Below are 12,247 nucleotides of genomic sequence, written 5' to 3' on the forward strand. Positions count from 1 at the left end.
GGCACATTAACTCTTTCCCATTTTCTCTGAAGATATGGGTGTACTCATTGATACTACTTTTACTAGATAATGAAGAAACAGACAGCCATGTTTTATGCTACAGGGAAATTTAAAGGATTCCTGTGCTGGCCGAGATCACGTACTCTCCACAACAGGAGATTACTCAGTAATAACCACATTATTAGCTCGATGGTTAATACATGCCTGCTTTGCATATAAACAAAGAGCTACAGCCAGAGGTAACGGAGTCTAAAGATCACAGAAAAAGTTTGGAAGGAGATTAAACTGCATGTTATTTCTCACTGAATTGGGGCACTTATTTATTTCATATGTTCCAATGTTCTTATGGAAAATGACAATATACTTTTAGGTAATATTTGGTCATCCTGATTTTTGTAGAAGAGTATTTCATAGGATTTATGCTGTATTTGCTAACATGAGCTAAGAATTATTGTATATTTTCTGATAATATGTTAAGATGCATGATTTTCTTGTGGTGAATTGGATATATCACGGTGTAGGGGTATCAAACTCATTTTAATCTAGGTCTACATTAAGTTTATGGTTGTCTTCAGAGGGCCATTGAATCCATGGTTGGAGAATCTGTGGATATAGTGGGCCAACTTTTTTTTTACATACTTGTCTGTGCTTTTAAATTTTTACCCAATTTAGGTCCCAAATGTTGTTGAACAACAATGCCCATCACTTTTTATTATCTGCCATGTGGATGGGGATAATGGAAATTACAACTCAAAAGCATTTGTGGCTCTGAAGTTGGTGAAAGGTTCAGGACATATTAAAGCCAGACATCCTATCCACAGCTCTTGTATCCGAATTCAAACTCCTCTGTTCTGACTAACTAGAAAAAACTGTAGCCTTCCAGATGTGACTGTTTCATAGCTCCCATTACTCTGATCATGATGTCTAATGATGAGGAGTACAGGATTTATAGTCCAGCATCTCGTGGACTACATAAAATGACATGGTGGGCAGATTCAGCCTGCTTGCCTTGCATTTGACACGTGTCACAATGTAATTCCTGTTCTGTTACTTTTTATATATATAATCAGTTCAATCAACTTATTTTTTTAATCATCAGCCCTGTTATCTTACAAAAGGAAGTAGCCCAAGATATATATATTTTTAAAAATCAGCCAAAGTATCTTTACAGAAGCAAGCAATTGTACATATCAGCGATTTATTGTGCAAAAATAAACCCAAAAACCTCACAGCAATCAATTGTGCAAAAAGCTTGAAGGTTTGTGGCATATACTGTGTTATGATACTCACATGAAACCTGTTTTAACTTTCTCTACAAAAGCAATGGCATATGATGTGCCAGGAGATCTTTACATATCAAGTAAATATTAAAAATGTCTTTAGAGGCGTGAGAAGATACTTTCCTTCTGATGACTAGCAATTTCAGTAAAGGACCCAAAGACATCTTTGTACTTGCTGTTAAAAGTGTCATGCAGACATTCATGTGTGCATTGTTATCTGAATATTGCTAGGTAAGAAAGGAAGTAGAAGTGTGTGTTCATTTTACTCAAATGTGTTCAAATTGTATTATTAATATACACATTCTATAATTTTGTTTGATGTAATTTGAGAAATGACTAAAAGACATCCAGACTTTAGTTAAAGGACTTTTGGGGACAGCTTGGAAATCAGGCAGGTTGTCAGATATTGTGGAACAGCAAATCCAAGCAGTTCTCACTACCACAGCCAATGATGAGGAATGCTAGGAATCACAGTCTCCTAGCATTCAATTGAATATTATGAGGAGCTTCTTGATAGTAAGAGTGGCTTCGCAATTGAGCCAATCTCCTAGGACCCTTCCACACAGCTATATAACCCAGAATATCAAGGCAAAAATCCCACAATATCTGCTTTGAATTGAGTTATCTAAGTCCACACTGCCATATCTTCCAGTTCAAAGCAGTTATTGTGGGATTTCCTGCCTTGATATTTTGGATTATATGGCTGTGTGGAAGGACCCTTAGAAGAGGGAGTGGTGTCTCCTTCTATGGACATCTTCAAAGAATTATGGAGAGCTACCTGCTGGAGATGCTTTTGCTGGAGAACCTAGACTAAGCAAGGAGTTGGACTCAGGCCCCTTACATATAGCTGAATATAATCCCACATTATCTGCTTTGAACTGGAATATATGGCAATGAGGACCCAGATAACCCAGTTCAAAGCAGATATTGTGGGATTTTTGCCTTGATATTCTGGGTTATATGGCTGTGTGGAAGAGCCCTTAGTGGCCTATGAAGTCACTTCCAATTCTGTGATTCTCCCTATCTTATTTCTCCACACCATACATCTTTGCTGTGTCTCTTCTTCTAGGCCAGTTCTCTTTTGCTATCTGCAGCATTCCTCTGGTTTGGTTATTTATCACTTCTGTACTATCACAGCATCCTTTCTTAACCCTACAAGGAAGGAAATATTTTGAAATATGACTTACTAGCAACAGCACGCAAGTGGCTTGGTTTGCAGTAGAGAATCTTGTGGTAGAAAATGAGTACTAGGTTAAGAGGTATTAATTCACCATCAAAACATCTATAATGTTGTGGTTCAGCCTATGTTTTTTCCATGGCCTGAGATTTCAGAGAATAGTGACCAAGCTTCTGCAGACCCACAGGGGTCTGGAAATGGGGATTTTGGGCAGGAGAGTGCTGTTAGTCATAATGAAGCTGAGGATTCTGAGATGGTCACGCCTGCATTAGATGTTCCAGTACAGTCAGAGAAAGAGGCTGACAGGCTTGTGTTAGCTTTCCCAAGGGAGTCAAAGTCGGAGTGTGAAAAGAATGTGTTAACTGGGGATCCAGGAAAGGATGCTCCTTTGATAGAAAGGGTCAGATCTGTCAACGTCACTCCCAAAGATTAATAGACAAGAAGAATCCTCCTGAATCTTCCCAATGGAAAAGGCATGGCTTTTTGAGTATATATGAGGGTAAGTGAGGCTGATTTTTCAGAGGAATCAACGTTTGGTTTAGGACAGCAATTCCTTTCTCATGTTCAAGTTTCATGTGTCTTGGATTTCATGTTTCAAGTTTATATTTCTGTAACTTCTTGTGCCTTGGTTGCTGTTCCTGGATTGTTTTGGAATCACAGACTTTTGTAACTTTTTGATCTTTGTCATAGTTTTATGCATTTTTGTTTCCCTGGATGAACTTTGTGTGCCAAGTCTTCAGTTACTGTTTGCCTGAACTTGGTGTTTGGATTCCTGTTTTCCAAGTTTAAGTGACTCTTACTAAGGACAGTATCCTATACTACTTTTGATCATTTTTTATCCTTTTGCTGAAGCTATTTTTATTCTTCAATAAACTGCTTTGCTCATACTAAACTCTGGTGTGTGAGACTGGTTCAGAGATGCCTTCCCAGCCCTGGTGTGCGGTATAGAATTCTATAGATAACCACATGCTGGTTTGTCAAATAAAAGAAGTATGATAGGAAAGCCTGCTAGTTATGGCTAGGATCAATGCACCTTCTGTGATTCCACTTTTGTGCCAACCAGTTCTTCCTTGTTTTTCAATACTCAAACTAACTGGATGTGTGCCAGTTTTCTCTCATATCTGCATTTTTTTCATCCTGAATTTGCCATACCTTCCACTGCTCCCTTACACAGGACTCTTCCAGCAAGAAAATCATTTTGTTGTGGATAGTGTAAACCACAGTTTCTCAAATTGTGCTCCTCCAGATATTTTGGACTTCAGCTCTCACAATTCTTCTGTGTTTCTGGGAGTCAAAGTTCAGAACATCTGGAGGAGCACCGTTTGAGAAACACTGGTGTAAGCACTTGAACAGGCAGTGCTTTTTGCAGCAATACATACACTATGATGCATATTAAACAGGAACATCACTATGATACGGCTGCATTTTACATCCTTCAGAAAACCAGAGCCTGCATTTTTTCCTTCTAGATTGATACCTATGATGTGTCAGTGGCAGAAGAACTAGGGGACATCCAGTTGATAAAAATTGAGAAACGGAAGTACTGGTTTCCTGATGACTGGTATCTTAAGTATATCACTGTGAAAACGCCGAATGGTGACTACCTGGAGTTCCCATGTTATAGATGGATTACAGATGAAAAAGAAGTGGTGCTCCGGGATGGACAAGGTGAGCCCTTTGCATTCCTCATAGCATAAGGATCTAGGCCGAGAACCAGACTTTACACACTCAAGAGGTTAATGTAAGATATCCAGACACTGATTTCACTCTGCCTGTACAAACCTTGGTCTTATACAGGATTACTTTTCCATTTTTTAATCCACACCTCATACATAATATAGTTCGTTTTAACTAGTTTCTTGAACCAAGCCAAATCAAACCTAGGTTTATGACATCACTTCCTTTCAATAAATCATGGTTAATTGTAGTACAAACACATTTATTAAGTAAGGATTATAAAAAAAACATTAAGGAAAAGTGTTGAGTCTGTTGGGCGAGTGGGCTTATTAACAAAATGCACAGCAGAGTAACTTATCAGCAGCAGCGTGACTCAACACCAGTAGCCCGAAGTGATAAAAAGAACAAAAACACAGATCAATGTCATCTCTTCCAGAAGAGGCTTTTCTTTATAGCAAAATATATGGTTGCACTATTTACAAGAACAAGACTTCCATGACACAAATAAAGTTCGAGCCTCACACATAAGGTCTTTTCATACTGAGGCCTACCTCACACTGAGGCCTATGAACACTGAAACCTATTCTCCCCCTGAGGCGTTCTCTCACACAGGCTTCTCTCAGACTGAGGTGTTACTAAGCAACAGGTACACCTGCTTGTATTGAACTACAGCTTTTGCTGAGTCATTGCATCCATTTAACCCTTTCAGTGCTTGATTCACATTTTTGTAATTAAAAATGCCTAGTTAAATTTCAATATTTCTGATAGAGTCTCTTCATAGTAGCTTGGGTAGAGGAATGGGGAAACATACGAACCTGGCACAGTGGCAGTGGAAATGAAGTTCATAGACATAAACCTTCATGTTATGTCTATATCCATACTGGCTAGTTAGAGGTTAACAAATAGTAGTATAGTTGCTTGAGTGTTGTACTGTCATAGGACAAAATGATGGAGATAAATTCAGAATTACTTGCATCAAGCACAAGTGCTGGTTCCAGCAGTGTTGACATCTACAGGGTTATGTATGGCCAAGATGCGTATTTGCTAAAAATATCCATTATAGTGTCTAACTCTGCTTCATTGCCAAATTCTGAGAATTCAGGAAATGTGAATGTGATGAGTTCTTATGAAAATGTGCACTGAATGAAATTCTACGCAATCCCGCCATACAGATGTGGAGGCATATTTAAACTGATTGAGTCATTCACCACATTTTAAGCCTCTAATTCATTAGTATGGAAAGAAAACTGAGCGACCTCCTCAAACAAGGATAAGGAATGTGTAGCCTTCCAAATGCTGGTGGAATTAATTGCCCACAATCTTGCAGAATAGGGATAATGGGAGTTACAGTTCAACATCATCTGAAGAACCACTGGTTGTTAACCTTTGTACTAAAATAGTACAAAGAGCAGCCTTGTTCACTGTATGGCCCATGGGCTGTATGTGGCCCAGTACGCCTATGAATGCAGCCCAACACAAAATTGTAAACTTACTTAAAACATTTGAGATTTTGGAGGTTTTTATGGTAACTTGATTGTGTGATCCTCAAGCGCGAACTTTGTAAACAATACAAAGTTTTACTGATGTGTTGCTGGGCTTGGCCTCATGTAAGCTGCCCCGAGTCCCCTTGGGGAGATGGTGACGGGGTATAAATAAAGTTTATTATTATTATTATTATTATTTTATTATTAAATGTAATGTAATGATCAGAGTGTGTTATGTCTACAAATATCAGAAGATCAGCATCATAACTGCAAACAGTTCAGCCAGAAGACCTATTCAATGATGTTAAAAATAACCTCCAAATGGGTGGTGCATCATTAAGTTGATTTTTGAGGACCTTTCTTTTTTTGCTCATCTGTTATGGTAGATATCAAAAAAATCATGCATAAATCTTTTCCTTCCTTTCTTTTTCTATTATTCTTAATATTAGCATATTTTATGTGTGGCCCAGGGAAGCCAAAAGTTTGGACACCCCTGTCCTATAGCATATTTCATATCTTGATATGGATATTGCACTTGTATATTTTTGTCTTCCGTAGCTAAGCTTTTTGGAGATGACAAGACTCATATTCTTAAAAACCACAGACGCAAAGAACTGGAAGAACGCCAGAAATTGTATCGGTGAGTTTCCACAGCTTTTCGTTTTGTGGTAAAATGTTTCAGTAGTACCCTGAAAAAAATGATCAGAGTGATGCATCAAGAGTTAGAGCTCTGGGTTTTTTTTAATTATCTGACAGCTGTGTATAAGAAAGTACAGGAATCATATACTGCCCTCAGTTCAGAGACAAAGAAAATCCTTCCTAAAGAGCACGAGTCTTGTGTGCATTCACTCATTACATTAGATTTGTACTAAGCTTGACAAGTAAGAGCTGGGCTTAAGAATAAAACAAAGTGTTAGCAAATTTCATCTCTGCATTCGATATATCTGCATTGCACCATTATAGTGGTTTAATTCTGCTTTAACTATCATAGCCCCCATCTATGGGATCTTTGACTTTGTAGTTTTGTGAAGAAATTAGAATGCTAGCCCTGTTTCTGGGTTTCTTTGACCCGCTGAGTTCACAAATAGCATCAGTTTTCCCTACCAGCTCTAGTTTTTGAGATACAGAACATATGCCATCTACCAGTATCCATCTGCTCAGTCATAGAAATTCAGGATAACCATATCTAAGAAACCAGAGTTGATATGATCTACCCAATGCAATTTTCTGGACTAGCACCCCAAATAACTCCAGGAACAGGTTTGAAGGGGGTTCTTCTCCTTAACTTACCAACGCCAACATCAATTTTATTGTACTGTGTTGCAATTTTTACTACTTTCCAGTAATTGTCAGTTTTGAAAACAATAGGAAAAGTCAATCCTAATGGTTCACTCAACACTTCTTTTCATTTGTAATTAGGTGGGCAGAATGGCACCCAGGTTTTCCACTAAACATAGATGCCAAATCTCACAAGGAGTTGCCTCGCAACATTCAATTTGACAGTGAAAAAGGAGTGGACTTTATTTTGAATTACACCAAGGCGTGAGTATTGATATTCATGCCATCATGAAGTATTGATTCTTAGTGTTTGACATGTCTAACTGGTATGGTAAAATGGGGGAAAGCATTGTATTGCATTGAATGCAATATATTTCAGAATTATGCAACACAAAATAGCACATTTATATGGTTTTAATGTTGATAAACTGTATTTTATATGCTGTGTGTCACCACTGTGTACTATTTGTAAGCAACCTTGAGTCCCTACAGGAAATGGTGGTGGGGTATAAATAAAAAAAAGGTGATGATGATGATAATGATTATGATTATTATTTGAAACACAACAAGATGAGTCCACAACAAACAAGATGAGTCCACAGCAAACAAGATCACTGCTGGTTGTTGTATTGGATCACATTTCGGACACTTCCCAAGTGTCTAGGACTGTGCAATGTATCGGCGATTATTATTATTATTATTATTAATATTATTAATATTATTATTATTATTATATGTAACACAAAAAAGTAATAATCAAAATTATAGGAGCAAACACCTACAATGCATTCCTATGTGTGTCTGTCCAGAAATAAACCCCACAGTATTAAATTGGATATAGTATCTGAAACATCTAATTGATTGCAACTGTGTAAAGCAATCCTTCTTACAATGGATTGCCTTTCTCTGTCCTGTGGGGGGAAAAAACCCTACGCTTTTTTTCTGAGATGTTGGGGCATGGCAGTATATATTAACATGTAGTATGTTGATAGTCAATTACCTTGGGTAGGGCTCCAGATCCTCAGGACATGAGAAATCTGTGGGGGAACCCCAAAGTTTTAGAGAGATATAGAAAAGCTTCTGAGATAAATGGCACCTCTAACCTCTCAACCAACCCAGGCCTTGATTGAGTGACTGTCATGTGACTAGATTAGCACCAAGGGATGCATCTACACTATAGAATTAATGCAGTTTGATCCCACTTTAATTACAATGGCTTAATGGAATCCTGGGAGTTGAAGTTTGGAGAGGCACCAGCAGTCTTTGGCAGAGAAGGCTAAAGATGATATAAAACTACAACTTCCATGAATCCATAGCATCGAGCCATGGCAGTTAATCATGGGAGGACTCCTACAATTGAAAAAGATCACTGGGAATGGGTTGAAGATTAACCAGAAAGTCAGATTAATGTAGAAGAAGGACTTAAACCCAATACTGGTTTAAAAAATACTACCATTGTTTAATATGAGGTATTTCATTGCTGTTGATGAAACTGGATTCCCTTTTGCTAAAGATGTGACAGAAAAATTCAAGGTGGACCCAAAAGAGAGATGCAGGGAAATGAAAGGGCATCAAATTGCAGTGATTATTTATTAAGCACTTTTTTTCTTTTTCTTTTTAGAATGGAAAATCTCTGTGTTAATCGTTTCATGCATATGTTCCAATCTTCCTGGAGTGATTTTGCAGATTTTGAGAAGATCTTTGTCAGAATAAGCAATACAATTTCTGGTGAGTTTCATTGCAATTTTGAGATGCGAGTATCAGTTATCTTCCATCCTTTCAAATCAATCAATCCAAAATCTGATGCACACACATTTACAGAAACAAGACTCTCAGGTACAAAAGTGAAAACTGTCCAGAATGTTTTCTTGTCAAACATCGATTCCAAAAACTTAATGGAAGTCTTGTTCAATCAGTGTGCAGCTGGATTTGATAGACCTACATTTTATTTTATTTTATTTTATTTATAGTATTTATATTCCGACCTTCTCACCCCGAGGGGGACTCGGGTCAGATTACAACACATATACGGCAAACATTCAATGCTGTGGTACAGTGACAAGGCAAACAACTGTACATAGATAGAGGTATATAGCATCTTGGAGGCTGTGCTCGGTTCTGACTATGGGATGGGTGTAGGTGTTGTCACTCCATTTTTCCTGCAGTAAAGCTTTGTTCGTAAACATCTTCCTTAATCGAATCCGCAGCATTTTTCTGGCATTTCCTTATGGGTGCCTCAAATACCTCCCCGCTTTAAAGCAGTACCTATTTATCTATTCACATTGCTGTTTTCGATCTGCTAGGTAGGCAGAAGCTGGGCTGAATACTAGGAGCTCACCCCAACCTGGGCTTTGAACTGTCAACCTTTCAGTTGGCAAGATTTACTGCAGCTGTACTAGTTGATCTACCATACTTTGAAAGAAAGCCAAACAGTGGGAGATTTAGATATTTTCCTACTGAAGGAATTAGGAGTATTTGCCTCTTCCTCTCCCTTTCATCAAGACAGTGTCCATTCATTTCAATAAATACACTTTCCCAAAGTGGTCCTAAAAAGTTAGAAGAAGATTTACCTCTGTCATCTCTAGCCAAAGTATATTCTCTAGACTTTCTGCTTCAAACAAATGCATTGGCCTTATCTGTATATGTGTGCGTACTCATTCTAATAGTCCTCTATCTGTAGCATTCAGACTATATGTGAGTGTCTGTAGGATCACCTTTTTTGGAGAGATTACATTTAATTACATTTACAGTGGTTTAACCACCAGCTACATAAATCTTGCTGGAGCGAAAGGTTGACAGTTCAAGCCGCGGGTGGGGTGAGCTCCCACAGTCAGCCTAGCTTTTGCCTGCCCTAGCAGTTTGAAAACACCTCTGAGTAGATAAATAGGTACAGCTTTAGCAAGGAGGTAAAAAGGTGCCCCTGAAAAACATGCTGGTGGTTTGATCAACAGGCTCCTCAGGATCGAAGAATGGAACAACAGCACCTCCTCATGGCCGAGTCGAGCACAGCCTCCAGATGCCGGATATGAAAGAGGACAGCCTGCCTCTGTTTATGTATTGTTTGTTTCTGTCAATTGTATAACAGGATTGAATGTTTGCCATGTGTGTGTGTATATATATATATATATATATATACACACACACACACACACACACACACCAGTAATCCTCTCTGAGTTCCCCTGGGGGAATAGAGTGGAATATAAATAAAGTATATTATTATTATTATTATTATTATTATTATTATTATTATTTCAGCCATTAAGGTCTCCCCTCTTCAGAACTGATGGGACCCAGAGGATATGGATTCCTTCCTGACTACTCTTATCATTTTAAGTGCACAACATGTGAAATTTTTATGAAGGACAAAAAAATTACAGGCAGACGTACTGTATTTCTTCAATTGTAAGATGCCATCGATTGTAAGACACACCCTAATTTCATTGCCACCAGCACCAACAAAAACATATTAAGATACGCCTGCTATTCTATGCCCCACTGTGAGCTGCCCTGAGTCCCCCTCGGGGTGAGAAGGGCGGGGTATAAGTAAAAGAAATAAATAAAATAAATAAATTCTAAGATGCATCCTATTTTTTGAGATGTTTATATAGGAAAAAAGTGTGTCTTAGAATTGAAGAAACAGAGTAATTTTCAGAGACATGATTTACCCAGTCGGTTTTTCTGGGATAATATAAATTCATATGAATGAATGTCCAGATGACCATCTGAAGAAATAAGCAAGAGGAACAGGTAAGTAGAATCTTCTCGCTTTGTTCTAAACATTCCTCCTTCTTCGCCTTTAACTTTTCCTGTGTTTTTAAAGGATATACTTTGACATAGAGTAGCTAGTTTTTTGTGTTAAAAACAACTTTACCATAATTGATATATCTCCCCTCCCCCTTTAGAGTATGTGATGCAGCATTGGCAAGAAGATTTTATGTTTGGATACCAGTTCCTAAATGGATGCAACCCTGTATTGATCAGAAAGTGTTCAGAATTACCAAAGAAATTCCCAGTGACTACGGAAATGGTAGAATGCAGTTTGGAGAGGAATCTTACTCTGGAAGAGGAAATGAAGGTACCACCACCAAATGGGCATCTATTTCAGTATTAGTGTCCTCTTCATAAAGGTTTTGGGCTTTACAGGAATTTTCTTTCTAAAAAAGATTAAAATCATTAGAAGAGGATTACTTTCACTTTCCTGGCAGACAACATAGTGCTTTTGAACTTTTATGTTGCTGTAGGATGAGTCAATTTCCTTTGTGCAATCTCTACCTTTCATAGCAAGATTTAGAATGCCTAATTCTGGAGTTGCAGCCTTCTCCATATTTGTTAGTAATCTGATGAACCCGGTAGGTTTCCCCTTTGATTGCAGGTCAGTACCGTGCATATTTCACGATGGTTTCTTTGTGTCCGTCCCCCCCCAAATGTGACAAAACTTAAACCTTTAACTGCTTTTTGGGCAACCAGAGTTTCTGTGTCAGAGCAATTGCATTTGTTGCCCCCTTCCCCCCTGTATCATGAAGAATCTTCCAGATCTATAGATTAAGGTTTATTTCCTTTAACGTCATCTCATAATGTTAATAGATTTCTTGTCTCTGCCCTAAACAAAGCAGATTTCAAGGCAATTAGAACAGTAAAGAGCCACAAATGGTCCAAGACCCCACCCCAACTATAACATGGCAAATATATTTATTTATTACACAATGAATCTACTTACTATCGTATATTTAATGGCTGAAATTGAGTTATTTGTACATGTTGATCGTGCAGGGAGAAAATTTAAGATTACTGTGGGAGCATAACACAATAACATTTTCCAACACTGTCCTAACTTTACAGTAAATACGATTTATTTACACCCAAATATGGCAAGCCTAAATTCCATCTCTGCCAAAAACAAATTAAGTTATATTTCAGAATCCTGAAAAGCATTAAAGTAGATCCACATAATAAAACATATGGATTAAGAGTATTTGTATATAAGGGCCGGGCTTTAACACAGCATGTTAATCATCAGTTGCAGTAAATCTTGCTAACAAAAAATTGACAGTTTGAAGGCCGGGTCAAGGTTGAGATCTGGGCCTTTAGCCCAACTTCTGCCCACCTAACAGTTTCAAAAACAGCAATGTGAGTAGATAAATAGGTACCACTTAGGCGGGAAGGTATTTAAGGCACCCATAAATAAATGCCAGAAAAAAATGCCAGCAATTGGATCAAGGAGGAAGTTCATGAACAAAGCTCTTTGGCAGAGAAAAATGGAGTGTCAGCACACACACACACACCCAGTGGCAGGAACCGAGCACAGCCTCCATGATACTGGAGATGGGGAAGCCTATATATACATCTAT

The 12,247-nt window shown here is 38.1% G+C and overlaps 1 protein-coding gene across 1 annotated transcript in view; it reads left to right on the top strand.

The window, feature by feature from the left end:
• Positions 1 to 12,247, top strand: part of ALOX5 (arachidonate 5-lipoxygenase) — a 39,674-nt gene that overhangs the window by 10,997 nt on the left and 16,430 nt on the right. The window contains exons 2-6 of the mRNA XM_067467695.1: positions 3,927 to 4,125; positions 6,177 to 6,258; positions 7,038 to 7,160; positions 8,518 to 8,624; positions 10,802 to 10,974. Coding sequence (XP_067323796.1) covers positions 3,927 to 4,125; positions 6,177 to 6,258; positions 7,038 to 7,160; positions 8,518 to 8,624; positions 10,802 to 10,974 — 684 coding nt within the window. The remainder of the gene's footprint in view (positions 1 to 3,926; positions 4,126 to 6,176; positions 6,259 to 7,037; positions 7,161 to 8,517; positions 8,625 to 10,801; positions 10,975 to 12,247) is intronic.

This window comes from Anolis sagrei, chromosome 4 (genome assembly GCF_037176765.1).
Source record: "Anolis sagrei isolate rAnoSag1 chromosome 4, rAnoSag1.mat, whole genome shotgun sequence".
NCBI lineage: Eukaryota > Metazoa > Chordata > Lepidosauria > Squamata > Dactyloidae > Anolis > Anolis sagrei.